This window comes from Larimichthys crocea, chromosome XIII (assembly GCF_000972845.2).
Source record: "Larimichthys crocea isolate SSNF chromosome XIII, L_crocea_2.0, whole genome shotgun sequence".
Taxonomy (NCBI): Eukaryota; Metazoa; Chordata; class Actinopteri; family Sciaenidae; genus Larimichthys; species Larimichthys crocea.
In genome coordinates this window covers 29,215,343-29,233,370 of record NC_040023.1, presented here as the reverse complement: position 1 = coordinate 29,233,370, position 18,028 = coordinate 29,215,343, and the positions used below count along the sequence as shown (strand labels likewise).

The following is an 18,028-nucleotide window of genomic DNA, read 5'->3' as shown; positions in this document are numbered from 1 at the left end:
CAAATGAAAATGTTGAACTCTGGGAAGTTGTTTAGCTCAGTTGGTAGAGCAGCCGCCCCATGTACAAAGGCTCAGTCCTTGCTGCAGCAGCCCAGGGTTCGAATCAGACCTGCGGCCCTTGTCATTGCTGCACGTCATTCCCCATCTCTCTCTCCACACATTCCTGTCACTCTTCAGTTGTCTCTATACAATAAAGCTTGAAAACGTTCAGAAAAACTTGAAAAATTTGAGAATCAAAATGTTCTTCTATGATTATGAGTCAAATAATTATAATCCAATTTGTAATTATGTGGACAAAAAGATTTTTCTTATTCTTATTGTTACAGAAACTCAGGTGTTAGCTGCTATAGTTAGCCAGCCCGATGTAGCCAGTGAGGGCTGACTAAATGTTGATCTATCCACCAGCCAGGAGGCTGGGTGACTGTCTGAAGGAAGAAGAAGCCCACACTTCACCAGCAACCGTAAATTTACGGTTGTTACTCAGTCCCAAAATCCCTTAGACGTTAGACTGAGCCTAAACACATGACAGCTTCCAGCACTGAGTATCAGCTCTCTACAGTGATGACTATGTGTGTGTGTAACGTGCCCAGTGTGTCACTGGTGGCTAAGCTTGTTACAAGTCAATGAATTTTATTCCCATTTGTAATTATGTGAACAAAAAGATTCTTCTTATTCTTATTATTGTTATATTTTCTCCCTGCGATGCATTACGTTGACTGAATGTGTCCCGTCAGTTCACAGCAGACCAGACTGTGGCTGGGTGTAGATTGCTTTCAGTCGTGGGTATAGTTATATTGCCACAGGTCTTGGGTATGTATCAGGTGGGTTTTCGACAGGTCCGGATTTTGTGTTTGACATTGCTACTGTGAAGGAGCAGTCTACATGTAACTGAACAGAAAAGACACAACACTGTGCTGCAAGCACGCAGTGCAACTCTGCAGAAAATGCAGTCATGCACAGTGAAGCTTCTTACAATTTTGCAAATTCAATTCAATCTAAGCAGACCTATTGAAGATGAAAGCAAGTGTCTGAGTCACATCTGACACAGCACATCACCTGTTGTGAACCCATCACTTACAGCAGGGACACGCAGGAGGCTCGAGCACTCACTCTGTTTGAGTCAAAACATTATCAAACATACCCCTGTGTACATCCTGTAAATTCTGTATCAGGGATCAATTTAAGCTGTTATATTAAATTATATCAATCTTACAGATAAAACAGCAGGTGAGGCACACTAAGCAAATTTTAGCTTGATTAATCTGCGTAAAAGACTCCCAAGAGCAATTTATCACATATATAGCTATAGATAAAGTGTATTTCCCAGTAACACAAACCTCATTCTGCAGCTCATCGTCGCTCTTGCGGGAGGCCAGCATTTCAAAGAGGGAGGTGCACAGCTCCTCCGGGCTGGATGAGATCATGTTGCCTCCTTCCAGATATTTCTCTACCTCTCTTCTGAGTATAGTTCCATCCCCAGAGCTCAGAGATCTTCCTGAGGTAGACATCTCTTCCTCACCGGCGATCTTCCTCCCGCTCTGGTTGTTGAGGAAGTTTATAAAGTCTAGGCTCACTTTCTCCTCACGGACACCAGAGGAAGGCAGATCCTCCAGTGGATCCAATGTGTAGCATTCATATGAGAAGGCAATGTTGCACCCAAAAGTGGAGCCTCGTTGAGGGTTATGACGGGCGCTCTGTGTCTGGATAAAGTCCTCGACATGGGATTCTCCGAGTGAAGACACCATCCGAGCCACGGAGGCACATGAAGCTTCAGCTCCAGATGATGGAAAGGGGCCAAACATCTGCTTAATGGCCCGGGTGTCTTCTGTGCCCACATGGTCTTTGTTGTGGAAGGTCTCAAACAGAAAGACAGCAGCACTTTCAATGGCCTCCTGACCATGCTCAGCCCCCACTGTAAGACAAAACGCAGCATAGTTTGAATTATGAATTGAATAATGATGTGGTAAACAAAAGAACAAAGTAATGTGTTTCATATTTTAGATTCTTGCCTTTTTTTAATGAGTTCTAGTAAAGAGAAACATCAGTCCAAATCACTTTAATACATGAAGGTCAATCAGTCCAGAACGTTTGAAGAACTTTAAATGTGTGTTTAAGTGCAGTCACAAAAATCATCAAACACTTACAGCTCTGCTGCAAAGGAGAAGTTCATTACAGTTACCAGCCCCAGAAACCACCAATTAACAGCACCTCAGATTAGAGGCCACATTAATATTTCACAGAATTCAAGTACCAGACACATCTCAACATCAACTGTTCAGAGGAGACTGTGTGAATCAGGCCTTTATGGTCAGATTACTGCAAAGAAACCATGAGTGAGGGAGACCAACAAGAAGTAAAAAACTTCTTTGGCCAAAAAACACAAGAAATGGACATTAGTCCAGTGGAAATGGACTAATAAATACAATTTTGAGATTCCAACTGCTGTGTCTTTGTGAGACAAGGAGAATGAGAACGGATTGTATTTGCATGTGTGGTTCCCGTCATAAAGCAAAGAGGAAGAGGTGCGATGGTGTGGGGGTGCTTTGCTGGTGACACTGTTGGAAATTTATTCAAATTTCAAAGAGAGCATGGCTGCCATAGCATTCTGCTGTGACATGTCATCCTGTCTGGTTTGAGTTTAGTGAGATGATTATTTGTTCTTCAACAGACTCTGCAGCCCTGATGTCCTCAGGCAGGTCATTCCACAGTTTGGGAGCGCTAACTACAGAGGCTCTGGTTTGGGATGAGTTGGAACCCAGGGTGAAGGAAAAGCAGCCAATAAATGCTCAGCATATGTGAGAAATTCTGCAAGACTGTTAAAAAATCATTTCAGGCGACGACCTTGTGAAGCTGAAAGAGAGAATATCTAGAGTGTGCAAAGCTATCATCAAAGCAAGAGGTGGCTACTTTAAAGAATGTCAAATATAAAACATATTTCACTTTATTTTCACAAAATTCCATATGTTATTTCATTGTTTTGATGCCTTTAGTGTTAATCTACATATATCACATCACAATAAATCATTAGCTATCAGATGTACTGTTAACTTGGGGGGAGCAGTGAGTTGCCAAACTTGCCTAATGTTAAATTCCAGCCCTGACTGTAGTAGAAATGATCAATTCCAACTGAAGGGACAATTAACACTGATGTACTAATCTACTAATGATGAGTATTATGAGCATTACTGCAACAATCACCTCCACATTTTCTATTGTCATTAGTGGTATCTAGACAGCAGTGCTATTTTGAATGGCCATTAAATCTGAGCTTTGCACTATTCATAGCTCCAGAGGAGATTCAGCATCTGCTCCTCTGTGCAGGAGAGGCTACGGCATAAGCTCACTGTTTAAGGCCTGTGCACCTCATTTAAATAATATTCCAAACAATTCATGCTTAACCAGAACTGCACTTAACAAAAAGGAATACAGAGTAATTGTCCAATTAGAGGAAAAAGTGTCGGAAGGACAGAAACAGAATAGAGTGAAGAAGGTTGGAGAGGCAGAGGAAAGAGAAAACAGATGAAAAGGATTTAAACCAATTAAAATGGTTTAAAAGCATCAGACTCGTCGCTGCACATAGCAGAGCAGAATGGCTGCTTTTATCTTCTCTAGAGTGTGCTTAAGAGCAACTTTTTATTTGGATCCAGTCACACTGGCTGAGGGCAGGTTCAACATACAGTATAAAGCAATGGAGAGTACCACAACAACAAACACTGTTACTCTTGACTGGTGAGTGAGCAAAAAATAAATAAATGCTGCAATGAGCAGAGAGAAAAGCAACATCACAGGCTTTCATGAGAGAGCTCCATGACTGATTCGTGAAGTTCACTTAACACACATGGATTACAGCATGTAGAGCACGCTGTCAAAGACCTGTTTCTACCTCTCGAGTAAATCTAGTACGTTTTCATTTGTTATTTAGCATTTTCAAATGAGATGATACATCTAAAGCACATTTACTGGATCTCTGTCTTGTTCCTGTAACTTAAATAAACATTAGGAGTTAATTATATTAGTATCCAGTCTGTGCCAGTAGTCTCTGTAAAATTGTCCATTAAAACTATAAACTAGCACTTCTAATGGCCAGAAAAAAAAAAAAAAAAAAAAAATATATATATATATATAGATATATATATTATATAAAATTATATATATATACACACGTATATGCATTCTCCTGCCTCAGACCTGCTTTTTATTTATTCCAGCTTTAGCTTGATTTGTTGCCATGTCCCATTAAAGACAGCAGGCACTTGAAAAAATTGTTAAATGGATGGTAAATGGACTGCATTTATATAGCGCCTGCTTTCTGGTCCTCAGACCACTCAAAGTGCTTTAAACTACATGTCAACATTTATCCATTTACACATTCATGCACTGATGGCAGAGGCAGAGGCTGAGGCTGTGATGGAAGGTGCAAACTGCTCATGGAAAAGAGTAACTAACGCTCTCTCAAACACACTGTGATGGTACAGCCTTTGCAGTTCAGTGTTTTGCCCAGGGATACTTTGAGATTTGAACTGGGAGGAGCAAGGGGTCGTATCACTTAGCTTCTGATTAGTGAACAACATGCTACCTTTGGATTGGGTCATCCGATATTCCTATATCCATCACTACAATAGTGTAAAGTCTGACCAAAGGTAAACAGAGAGTAGCTCCTATGGACACCTAGATCCCACATGGCTATTGTATGCTAAATAAAAATGTGTCTGATGTGAACAGCATCTTCAGTGTGTTTATTTACAAGGTTCATGATGATTTATTGTTCTACAACACAGTGGTGTACAATGAAATGCAAGTTGTAGACCCTTTATGCTACTCACAAAACAAAAATCATATGAATCCATTGATTTTTTTTGTGGGGGATAAACTAAGAAATCTCTCACTGCTGCTCTGTATGAATACTGTGTGAATACTTCACAGGCAGTGAGTGGGGTGGGTATTGTCTTTAAGAATCTGAAATTTTCTTTGACTAATATTTCACAATTTTCAGTAAGCATTTAAAGTCACAGACATTTTAGCATAATAATTGTATCATTTTTATTTGTTATCAGCCTAAACTGCTTTTTTTCTTGGTCCATATTGTTTGTACAACTTTAGATATACATATAAACTGCAGTTTGCAATACACAAGGGGTCGCATTAACTGAATATTTTCAATGATTGATTTTTTTGACAGATGACAGAAAAATCTGAAGGCCTCTAACACTTACGAGATCTTCTGTAAATGTCCATAATCACAGTAGACCACCTGTAGGAGTCCCCCCTGTCCAGTTGGTGGTGAGTGTGCACATTAATTAGCTTTTGTCTAGCAGTTTTGTCTTTGATGTCACGTTGTCTATCACATTGGTAAACTACATCAAAAAATGTTCTAGCAGTTGAGGGAACAACATTTCTCTAGAAGGCTCAATAACTATGATGGAGTTGATAAACAAAACGAAAAAAGAAAGTCTGAAGTAAAGGATGAAGGACAAGCAAGCAATACTGATAACATTTATCAGCTAGCAGCAGCTACAACTAATTTGCAACAGCAAATACGTTTTGAGGGATTACGTTTGTCAACACAATGTAATTATGAAAACTACTTGTATGTAAATGTAATGTCTAAGAGACAGGATTATACAGGGGAAGCAAAAGGCAGCAAGGAGGCAAAAATCATTCACCTTCTTCATGTGGCGTTAACATGAAAAGTTACCACACAGTCAGTGTATACGTCGTGTTCATCTTTTCCATAATAAATGCATCTTGTTCATTCTGTATATTAAATGTCATTGTTATGGAGTTCAAAAATGACAATGAGAAAGCCTTGAATTTAGAGGGAACATTATTTATTCATTTTCTCATGTCCAATCCAAGTGTTTTTGGTTGTTATCAGATCAAAACCATATAAATATAGATATAATCTGACTATTTAAATGTTTGGGTATCACTGACTTAACAGTCACTGGAGAAATGAGTTGGAGAAATGTCTCCCATGGGTCAAAGGTTGGGAGCAGAAGGTGGGTCAGTGCAGGAGACTTACTGGATGTTAATAGTGTCCGGCTAGATCAGACATAATTAAAAGGCACTTTTTAAAGAAATCTTTTTAACAACCTGGGTTACATCCTTATTTTAAGTATAAAAGCAAAGTCTGATATAAGTATAGTTATACTTTTCCTAATAGTTTTCCTTTTAGTTACTAGCATAATGATAGATAGACTCTGGGACAATGTGACCCCACTAGACACAGCTTGGGGCATCATAAGAATAAAAGATAATTCAGTTTCTACCCCAATTACCTACATTACATTTCTCAAAGTGAAAACAAAGATGAATATATCAGTATTGTCCATTAATTTAGTGGGTCAATGATGAACCAGAAAAAGACAGACTGGGTTATAGTTTTAACACTATTTGGGTTAAAAGGTCAGTTCACCCAAATTATGACAAACAACATTCTCATTTACTTCTAGTGGTAGTGGTGGTTTTGGTGTAATATGTTCGGGTTTAGAGATTTCTGCCTCCGCCCTGATATAGTGGAGGTGAATGTAGTATGCGCTTAGTATGGGCTTATCAGACTTCTCCTTCATACGTTTTCATAAGGTCTATTTTCATGTCATGAGATCAAAATCATAACTGCATGACAACATTCAGTAAGTCAGGAAATATTTTTTTGTGATTTGGGTGGACTGTTAAAGTCTGACAAGTTCTCTTTGTTTAAACTCACATAGATTTCTAACAGCAGTCTATCAAAGGTACAAACACAACATGAAGTGTATCAAACTCACTTTTAGACTGGCAGTCGAAAAAAACAGAGAACAGCATTCTGTTATTTTCAACTGTTTTGATCAGTTTACCACAAACACATGCAAATAGATTGAGAGAAATTAACAATGGATTTGAAGCTGTGAGGTTATTACCAATCTGTTTAGCGGCCAGAAGGAGGCTCTTCAGCTCATGACTGGCAGCTTGCTGCTTAGCTTTGTCCTGATGCTCGGAGCAGAAACGGACAATCTTCTGCCATGTCAGGCCCTCTTTGGCAAACAGCTCCCGCCTCTTCAGACGTTTGGTCTAGCATGAGTGACAGAGAGAAATACAATTATGTTTCAAGAGAGACAACAGTATACAATCACAGGTATTTCTAACTGTCCACATATCCTTCGATCAATGCACCCTAATAATGATCCATATAGTGCAGAGACTTGGTCAGTGTGGTCAGTCACTGTTAGATTGATGACTGTAGTTCATCTTATATATTTGCTGTAAAATGAATCAATTCTTTGCATGTCTTTAACTGAAACTTAATTCCCAAACATCATTTTGATCAAAGTAAAGAATCACACCGGAGCTTTTTATCCCACCTACTTTTTGAATTGCATTTATTCAAATCAACATTTCTGTAAATGTGTCAGTGGTAGCCAGCAGGCAAATTTTCAAAATGTACCTTACATAACCCAAACTGAAGTTCCAAGCTACAAAAACACAGAATCCTACATTTCCCACAATGCACCATCGTTTCATTAAACTCAACACCCCTCTGGCTTTCTTTTAAAACATTTGCAATTGAAAATAAACCTCATGACAGAGTCAGTGATGACGTTATTGTCTCAGACTTGACAAAGCTTCTCCAGAGACACAAAAGTCAATATACAACAGTACAACAGAGCAGAGCCCCTTATGACTAGTAAACCCGTCTAAAATTGGTGGAGTGTCCCGTAAGGAATACTGAGATTATTTTCCTAATTTGGGCAGGATTCATCACAACAAAAACCAGAGGCCCCGGTGTGACTGAATCATCGGGGATTCTGAGGATTCAATTTCAGGTGATTTGTTTTAACGTATTGATTTATTGTAGGCACTCTAAAGGAGAGACATTTAAAGTCTTGTGTGTAACATTTAGTGCCATTTAGCAGTGAGGCTGCAGATGACAACCAATTAAACACCACTCATCCATCTTTCCACTACAATGGCTGCTAAACTACAGTGTTTCCAGCCTAGGCCTTGGCTACTGTAGAAACATAACACTGCAACATGGCAGACACACACCACTAAGTTCTCTAGAAAGCCAGAGAAATTCTTTGACTTTAGATACATCTATCTGTTAGAGATATCCACTTAGCCTTTAGAGAGCTGTGGGTGGTTGGAGCCAATCCCAGATGAAATTGGGTGAAAGGTGGGGTACATCTGGATAGGTTGGCAATAAATCACAGCCTCATCAGATCCACAGCTGAGTATCATTTCAAAGTTTTGGATACTAAAATTTGTAGATAATGTCACAAAATGATACTACTTCAAGTACATCAAGTACTTTTCACATGTAGTTAAAAATGCGTCCTCAGTAGTTTTGTAGTTCATGTTAATACCGCAGCAGTGTGATACTAAATCTGAGCAGGTGTGACAGTTCTTGGGTCTGAGGTCATAAAAATGATTAACACAATGACTCCATTCTAATCAGGATCTCTATGTCTTCTAAAACGAAGCATTTTAACAGATAATCTCAAAGTGACTCCTGCCATCTTTTCCTCTGAGAAGCACTTTCCCTGCTTAGAGGATTTAACTGGAGGTGAGCCAGGTAAAAATTGAACGGCTGACAACTGCTCCAATTTCACTTCATTTTTTTTTTGTCTTTTTTTGAAGAGTCAACTGATCTGAGAAACAAATCCCTGACAGTGAAAAGACAGGAGGATTCGATTTTTAAAAAGATTCTATGATTGGCAGTGTTGTAAAGGGGCACACATGGAACACAGGCAGAAACATATGAGAGCAAATCAGCAAAAATGGAGGATCCAGCCAAGCAGAACACATTCAAATATTGTTCATCGGCAAGCAGTGAACATGTGTCAAAGGTACAAGATACATGTACATGTATGCCTCAGATGCAGGATGTTTCAAGGAATGAATCTTAATTTTGTTTCTTGGAAGTGCAAAAGGTCCACAACAGCTTAGAAAAGTTAAACAAGTCACGGATACAATAAAGACTGGACTCCAAAACTGTATTTCTACAACTCATCTTATAGAAAAGGACAAAAAAAAGATTAGTGAGTGTATTCACATCACCATTTTCATCCCAGAGGCCAGAGGAGTTATGACCCTTATTCATTACACAGTCCCATTTGACAACTGCTCCAATTTCACTTCATTTTTTTTTTGTCTTTTTTTGAAGAGTCAACTGATCTGAGAAACAAATCCCTGACAGTGAAAAGACAAGAGGATTCGATTTTTCGACACAGATTCGACACAGTCCCATTTCGATTGCAAATGCAATTAAAAATGAAATGCAAAGCTGTTTAATAGTCCTCTATAAAGTTCTCTACAACTTGAAATCAGTAAACTGAAAGTAAAAAAAAAAGTTTTTGCTAATCTGGGCGTTTTAATTGCACATTAAACCTCGGTATGGGAATCACATCACAGGTTTAGAATTCTTAGAACTATAAGTCTGGTGAATATGTGACAAAATATCCATCTAGCAGTATATATCTACCACATATACATTCATGTTTATGACCGGTCTACAGAAGAACACAAGGGTTTGTCTGGCTCAGTGAACTTTTGTTTGGAGCTGATGGAAGTGGCAGACTGTTAGTTTTGGATGGAAAATGCATCATGTTGCTATGCCAACAATAATATAGAGAAAAATAAAATCACAAGCAGGTGTGCGGGGTCTCTGTTCATGATCCCCTGCAGCTGACATTAAGTGCAGCGCAGACTGTTACGGCCACCGCCGCCTCGTCCCGGTTTATATATTTGTGTGTAGTAACCCACTATGAAAATACAGGTGTGCAGTTGCCGGTTGGCCCCATCTCGAGGAAGCGGGGTCACCACTGGCACACGTGTTCGAATTGTGCAGGGCTGGGATTGGCGCTGCATCCTTCCCGTGCCACCAATCAAAGGGCCCACTCATCAGCATCATGGGCAGCCGCCAGAGAATCCGCGCGGCTTGTTTTGTATGTTGTGTTGTTGAGCTCACCTCGTTTGGGAGAAATTGTGATTGTAAACTTGTTCAATGACTGTGGAGGTTTGCTTTGTTTGCTTCCGGGACTGGGCCAGGTTTAGTTTAGCACTGATTACACTGAGGATATTTTTGTTAGATTCACTAGTTCAGGGGTGCTGTTTATTGATGTGTTTTTGTTTTTTCTGTTATGGACAGTTTGGATAGTGAGGTTTTTGTTTCTATGACATAGGCTCTGGTTAGAGTTAGAGTCTTTTTGTTATATATACTAACATATATGTGTTTGTTCTTTTAAACAGCACTCGCTCGCCCTTTGTTCCCTTTTGCCTCACCTCCTTTTGTTAAGAACAATTTGAACTTTGGTTTAATAAATACCTTTGTTTATTAACCACAACATCTTGGTTTTATGTTTCTTCCTCATTCTCCTATATCTGGTCGTAACAGGGACACAGTTATGATCAGTCAAACTTTCTATATGAACTGCATATTACTATGTACTATTTCTACCTGACATCTGGACAAAGGTATATTTATATTGTCTGTTTTGGCCAGCAGCAGAAATGTTATACAGTACATACTAACATTAATAATATGTGATTCAAATGTAGAATTGTGACTTTAGCTCTGGTCAGGTTAAGGTTAACCTACTGCTCTGGATGATAATTACCTTTAATCAGACCTCTGCTGAACATTTTTGTTTCAAATTTTCCAATAGCATTGTTTTAATTAGACGTCACTCACACACAGTGGACTCACTGATACCGCAGCCACTGTCTCTCACACTAGTAACTAGATGTTAAAATTAGGGTGGGGGGTGAGGGTGGAGCACAGTCTGCATCTGTGTGTTTGGATAGTCTACCCATCCTACATGAAAACATGTTGTTTCTTTACATGTGCTGGGGGAGAGGCAGCTGGATACAGTACAGCTGTGTCATCAAACATAAAATATTACTGTAATACACGCAAAATCACATGACTTGCTCCCTCTCAGCTGGATGAAAAACACCTTGCTGTAGATGATGCCAAAGATATAACCCTCCTGTGAGCGTCAGAGCAGGACTCATTTCTTGTGTGGGAAAATACATTGACTTTTGTCATGATGAATATTAATGATCCAGCTTTCATTCATTTGGTCAGACATTAAAAAGGGCACGTTGATTTACCCATATAAGTCACACGGCTTGGCCCAGGTGAGCCATTTTTATGCTGTTGTTTTTTTTCTTCCATTCTTATCCAGGAGCACAGGCGCATCAGCTGTTTTGCTCAATATGTTTTGCCAAGACATTTTTGAAGCAGCTGCACCTGTAGAGATGCATCTCTGTTTAAAAATCAATCCCAAGATGTCATAAGGTCCACATTGGGAACAACTGGCCAGGACAAAATTACACTGAATCAACTCACTTTTAAAGCAACATGCAAAATACATTCACGCCTAGTAGTAAAATGCCTTGTACCATGTTAGACATGTTAGCTTTCAGGACATTTCTTCCAGGAAGCTTTTTGTCACAACTAATTAACGTTCCATGTCTTGTGGCTGAGCGAGCACGAAACCCAGGGAGACACAGAACAGACAGATTTATTCCTGACATATTCTCACAGCTACATTTTACACTAGCTGTAGAGATGGTGCACTCCAGAAAATGAGACACATTCTGTTTCTGTAATTTCAAAGCGGATAGCAAACTCTTCAGTCACTCGCACGTGTGACAACCAGAGCCACCTCTGCACACAGCACTCATTAACGTCTCATGACCTTGTTGTCAACGACAAGGAAATACAGTAAACTGCATTAAAACTACATTCATCTGGTGAATCTCCAGTACATCACTAACAATTTGTTAATCAATAGAACTTTTACTAAACAGAACTCTACTCTATAAAAAGTATTGTATTCAAAATACAAGGTATGAGCTGGGACCGGACGTTTCTAAGTCTTATTCTAGAGATTTTTCCAGACCACTTTCTGGAAAAATCTCAGGAAAGGAAAGTGGCTTAACAATTCACTTCATATATTTCTCACTGACTGACATTAGACATGTCAGAGTTTACATTCTACCTTAACAAAGGTGCATAGCAGTGGGTTACGCACAGTGTTAAAAACCTTTGGTCAAGTAGTAAAGTGGAAGAAAGTGCTTCCTTTTTGACGTGCACTTCTACAGTCCAGTGTTCTGTTGAAACTGAAACACAAGGTCTGAAATGATCCACTTGCTGGCCCCTCACCTTCAGATCATAGAGCTGTTCGGTGAAGTCCTCCTTCTTGCTGACATTGGAGAAGGATCGCAGTGCACCTGTCAGCCGTGGAGGAGACATTGTTCATCTGACGCTTCAATCCACACACTGCTCTTCCAGCTCACTCCTATGGAAGAAGACACACACATGGATACAAACAGTGGACTGGAATGAGATGGCAGCTTGGTTTCTACATTGCATATCGATGACTGAGTACACGCTGAAGTCCATACAGGAAAGCTGTGCTTTGAATTGTCTTAACTGAGAATCACACACACACACAGGTTAGGACCTGATTCACAAATAAAACACACGAGACAGGGTGTCTTGGTGTGTTCGGCACAATAATGAACCTCCAAACACTCACAGCAGTTACAGTTAGACGGCTTGGGTGGAGAGTAGCTGAGACCCCGGTAATAAATCTGACTATTACTGGGTGAATAAAGTGTGAGCCGAACTGAAGACTGGGTACAACTGTGACCTAACATGAACGTGTGGAAAGCTACTGACATATCAAGGTGTCACGTCACTGTGTCCATACAGTAGAAGAGCACACGCAGCCCGTGTCGTGAGTATTCCAGTGACCGTGTTAACGTGTTCCTCTCCCACTTTAAACACCGTGACAGACGCTGTGTAACAGTCTATGCTGCCTGCTAATGTTAGCTCGTCAGCCCGACTGTCACTTCCCAAGCCGCGTTGGCTTCAGCACTGTGAGTGTCCCTGCTTATATGACTCAGTGAGACGGATTATAAGTTTGTTAAACATTATAAACTTTATGTTTCAGGCTGTACCTTCAACACCGCGAATGGACTGCCAGGCGAGCGTGAGTGGCCTACCGGCAAGATGTCAACAGGAATCGCTTGCGCGCTAGGAACTATGGGTATTGTAGTTTTTACGACATATACTTGATAGTGGACAGTGATAAAAATGACTACATTACCCATGTACACAGGGAAGTGACACGTCACACACGGTTCGCTTGTGATTTAAACTGACATACACCATTTATAGAGAAACGAAACTTAGTTTAAATCTGCGTGAACACACACAGCCGACTAGACTGTACTACTTTTATTTGTTTATAATTATAGTCTTAGTTTCTATATTTACCTGTTCATTTATCTTTCTGTCTATTCCCTTTGTAGAAAACTCAGTCCTGTTATCCTACATGTTGTTCTCAATGTACACACAGATAAATACAGCTCAACAAGTAAAGCTTCTATGTACTAATTTAAAAAAATACACTGAAATTATATACATATGAACTATATAAATCTGAAAAAAAAAAAATATTAACCTGACCAAGCAAATAAATAAATGTCTCATCTAAAAAACACCCATGGCATGACTCCTTAATTAAAGCAGAAAGAAATGTTGTAGGCAGACAGCACTGTCGTGTGACCTACCTTAGTGCTACCGTTTATCATTTTCATTATATGTCGTTACTCTGTTTATGATTATGTCTGTCATAATAATAACCACTGTTTTTTTAATTATTATTTTATGTTTTTATCCTTTATTATTATTCTGTTATTACATTCTCCTGCATGCCCCTGTTGTAGATTAAACATAAAGTGCTCTCTATGGTGGCCCAGTGCGCAGGAAAACATATGAAATGCCCGGAGGGTGCCCTCCAGTACAAAGGGGTTTAGAAGTGTTTCATTCTAAATGTATCATGACTCTGTGCACTGGTGCCACACCACATACAGCTGTGACATTTTTATATTTACTTTTTCACCTCCACTCATCAGAAAGACAGATAAAACAAATGCAACATGATGCATAGAATAAAACAATATAAAGAGATTGTATTCAATTCTAAGTCATTTCTCCGTGTCAGAGTCCACGGCCACAGAGGCTTGACCTGAAGGCACAGTGGTGTGCTCGGAGCTAAATACTTGCTCACAGTGACAATGCTAACATGATGATGTTCAGCAGGTGGAGGTTTTAACCTGTTCACCTTCTTAGTTTAGCGTGCATGTTAAGCTCTGCAAGTATTTCATATAAACCTGTCATCAAGCTGAGACTATGTCAGCCATCATTCTTTTGGATCTCATGCAAATGTTGAAATGTAAATGATTACATCGTCTTAAGATGTTTTATTTAATGCTGGAAAAGAAAGCTGTGACACACAGGATTAATGAGGCTTAGGTAACTCAGTGTCAGCAACAATCCTGAAGTCAGGAAGAAACCAAACTTGGAGTAAAGCTTGCACTGGTCGTTGCACCACCATGAGCATAGCCACCATACTACATATGTCTCACTTTCTGGCTGTCAGATAGTTATGAGCTCATTTATGATGAACAATGATGAACTCTTATGATTATAATGACCCCATGGCCTTTGTTCTAGCACCACCGTCAGGACAAAGCTCATATTTCTAAAATAGGCAAACAGACAGTGTTGTTTTTTCTGTCCAATACCTTCAAACTACAGTGCACATTCTCAGTGTCATTAACACAGCTGCAGCCCCTCAGTCCTGTTTTCTGTTGTTGTCATGTCTGTATTTTCAGTCAGCTGAGAAGTTCAGAATTGCATATTCCATACAGTGAAGCTAAATGCAGCCTGCCACATGCACCCAGTCACACAACCTCATTGTAATTTATAACTCACCTACTGTAACTTCAACCTGTGGAGAAGGTGTCTCATCTGTTGTCTCTTTGCTTTGTTCTTCTGCAAGGTTTGTCCTCTCAGCCAGGCCCAAATCACCCCCATGATACATGCACATGCATACGCAAGCACATGCACACACACACACACACACACACCACTTCACATATGCATGAGTGGTGTCCACTGAAATCTGGCTATGCCGTAAGAGAACTCTGCTTCAGAGTGTAGTGAGAGTGAGAGAATGATTCGTTCTTATTTTGTGTGTCTCCCTCTCCCTCTCTATTATCTGTCACTTACACACACCAAATACACACACAATACAACACATGCACTCGTCCCCAGGACCACACTACAGGGCACGGCTTGTAAAGTACAATGCATCAGTTTGAGTTTTATTCATGTGAATTTCTCATGTTTGACTTGTCATCCCAGATATTGTTGTTCCATGTGAACATTCTGTGGATGACATTACCACGGGCAAAGACAAAGTACCATGAACCAAACCGCAAACAGACTTCACGTATACAGCATTACTGAACAATTCAAGTGATTAGTTGTTAAATTGGAAATAAACTGGCATAATTCTGTTTTTTAATCGTAAAGAGAAACGATTTATTCTGTAATCAGGTTCTGATACGCTATATTTACATGTTGTTATGCTGATATTTTTTATAGTTAGAATTATTATAGTTTATTCTGTAATGATGCATATTTGTATCTAATCAAGGGCCTTCATTTCTCACTAGTCATTAGTCATCATAAAATTATAAAAACCACATAAAAATCTTTAAATCTTCGTTTGATAGAAAAACAACAATATTTTGCTGAGATGGGGCCCTCTGCACCTACAGGTGCAAAACAGTCTTACTGTTAAAATAATGCACCTGCTGAACACCGGATGAGACAATAAGTCTGGTTTGAATTCATTCAGTCATGACACATGCTCGTGCCGAATTGCAATACTTGATCAGTTTTGAAAAAACTGCAGCTACAATATCTGTCAGGACATTTTATTACATCATTGCATCATCATTGCATTACACTGAAGCTTCTGGAGCTAAAGGTTAATAATAATGTGAATTTAAAATTGTGTCATTTTCCAGCAGCAGAGTATCCAGTGATGTGCACTATTTACAGTCCTACTGTACGAGGCGTGCAGGGAATACGGGCTCATGAAAGGAGACTTGGTGCAACAGAGTCTAACTGAGAAGCACTTCTGGCTCTCAACAGAAACAATAAAAGTGCTCCTTGGTATCTCCTGTGGCATACGGGGGCCATTTGTTTTTGTCAGAAGGCTGCTCAACACCCTGCTAATGTGCTTCCAGGATGCTGCTACCAGCTTTTCCCTCAAGGCGGAAATCCATCCTAATTATTCACATTTTGAAGTGAGCTCCACGGTGAAGACCTTCTCCCACGGTGCAGCCAGCGTCACACATACATCTTAATAACTCACCACCCTGAAAACTGCAGCCAATCCGACACACACTCCCAGCAACTCTTTGCATAGCCAGTACATTATGTGAACTGTCTGTTTAAGGATGTGTGTGTGTGTGCATACACACACGCATTGCAAATTGAATCTAGTGCGTATTTGAGTTCATGACAAGAGTGAATGTGTGTGTCTGGCCACATGTATGACAAGCCCATAATTCATTCTGCGCTTCTCCCGTACATACAGTACATTCTGCGCGCGCACACACACACTCTCACACTTTTATATTTTCACTTAAACTGTACTTTTACATCATTGTACTTTCATTTTAATATACACTCTATTCTCCAACCTACTTTCATCCATACGTACAGTATACACTGTTCACACACACATATATTTAACTCTTACACATGTAATCGCTTCACTCACATACAGCACATAGACATAGTTGCCTGTTTAATAACTCCACCTAGACAAAACTAATGCAGTCTAATACAAAAGCCTTGCTATTCCTCCTCCCTTCATGACAGTTATAATCTTCAGTGTGCTGAAAGACTTTTGTGTGTTGATTCAACTTTAAGGTCATTTTTGTGGACTGCTGCAAATGGAGGCAGCAAACGAAAAAAGAAATTGTGAATGAGGAAAGCAGTTATATTCAGTTATATATGAAGTAAGAGCAGTTAGTCTAACTGAGCTGCTGTGAATAGAGATTTCCATTTTTCAATAGAGAAATATCTACTTTAGGGGCTCTATTTGGAGAATATAGTAGAATTAGATTATAATAGTCATTTTCATCATTTTCTACATTGTAGATGAACCAACATGCATGGAATTATGTGGTAAACAATACGTGCAGACAAACAGAATATGTTTTCAATTTTAGACTACTAAAAGTAGCCACCCTTTTAATTTGATGACAGCTTTGCACACTCTTTACATTCTTTCAGTCAGCTTAAAGGAACTCCAATACATGCTGAGCATGTTATTTTATAATTTGTCTTCGACTTAATAAGTAACAAAAAGAAAAACGGAAACTTGACTGGTATTGTATGTATGATATTGTTTTCATTAGTGTATCATCACCTTAAAAACTTGAAGGATATATACAGTTGCAATCAAATCAATTATTCAACCCCCATTGAAAAGGTTTTTTGACAAAATGTACAAGCTTTCAGTTGTTTGCAATAAACAAATCAAACAAGAACAATTTAAATAGCTCAAGAAAACTAATATTACAAATGATTTGTCCAAATTCAACACAAAATGCCATTTTTAATGACTACTGCAGTTTCAAAATGATTCTACCCCTGCACAACAAGTGTCTTAAGTACTTAGTAGAGCATACGTTTTCTCATATGACCTGCTGCAAATGTGATCCATAGCCAGACACCAGCTTCTGACAGCGTTCCTGAGGAATCTTAGCCCATTCCTCATGGGCAATGGCCTCAAGTTTATGTTTTATGTTCTTGGGTTTGCGCACTGCAACCACCTTTTTCAAATCCCACCAGAGATTTTTGATGGGGTTCAAGTCAGGTGACTGTGACAGCCACTCTAGAATCTTCCAGGATGTCTTCTGAAACTTGGTGGACTTGGTGGAGGTACACTTACGTCCAAACCCAGAGACATGTGCAGTGGGGTTTCGGCGTTAGGATTATTGTCCTGTTTGGAAGGTCCAATGACACCCAAGCTTCAGCTTCATTATGGATGGCATGACATTTCATTTATGTTTTTGAGCCTACTGCAGCTGACTTTTGAATCAGTAGTGGTGTATGTTTTGGAGTCCGGGCATGGAGCCCTTCAGCGTTAAGTATGCACCTTACGTG

At 39.5% G+C, this 18,028-nt stretch overlaps 1 protein-coding gene across 4 annotated transcripts in view; it reads right to left on the bottom strand.

Moving 5' to 3' along the window:
• ascc3 (activating signal cointegrator 1 complex subunit 3) overlaps positions 1 to 13,020 on the bottom strand; it is a 143,621-nt gene extending 130,601 nt beyond the window's left edge. For 2 of the 4 annotated variants that reach the window (XM_027286029.1, XM_027286032.1), the window contains exons 1-4: positions 12,949 to 13,020; positions 12,149 to 12,284; positions 6,900 to 7,050; positions 1,338 to 1,912 (exon numbers count right to left, since the gene is read on the bottom strand). In XM_027286029.1, coding sequence (XP_027141830.1) covers positions 1,338 to 1,912; positions 6,900 to 7,050; positions 12,149 to 12,238 — 816 coding nt within the window. In that variant the 5' untranslated portion in view covers positions 12,239 to 12,284; positions 12,949 to 13,020. Of the gene's footprint in view, positions 1 to 1,337; positions 1,913 to 6,899; positions 7,051 to 12,148; positions 12,285 to 12,524; positions 12,637 to 12,667; positions 12,876 to 12,948 lie in introns of those variants that run through there. The other 2 variants (XM_027286030.1, XM_027286031.1) reach the window with 2 other exon arrangements.
• Positions 13,021 to 18,028: the final 5,008 nt, after the last annotated feature.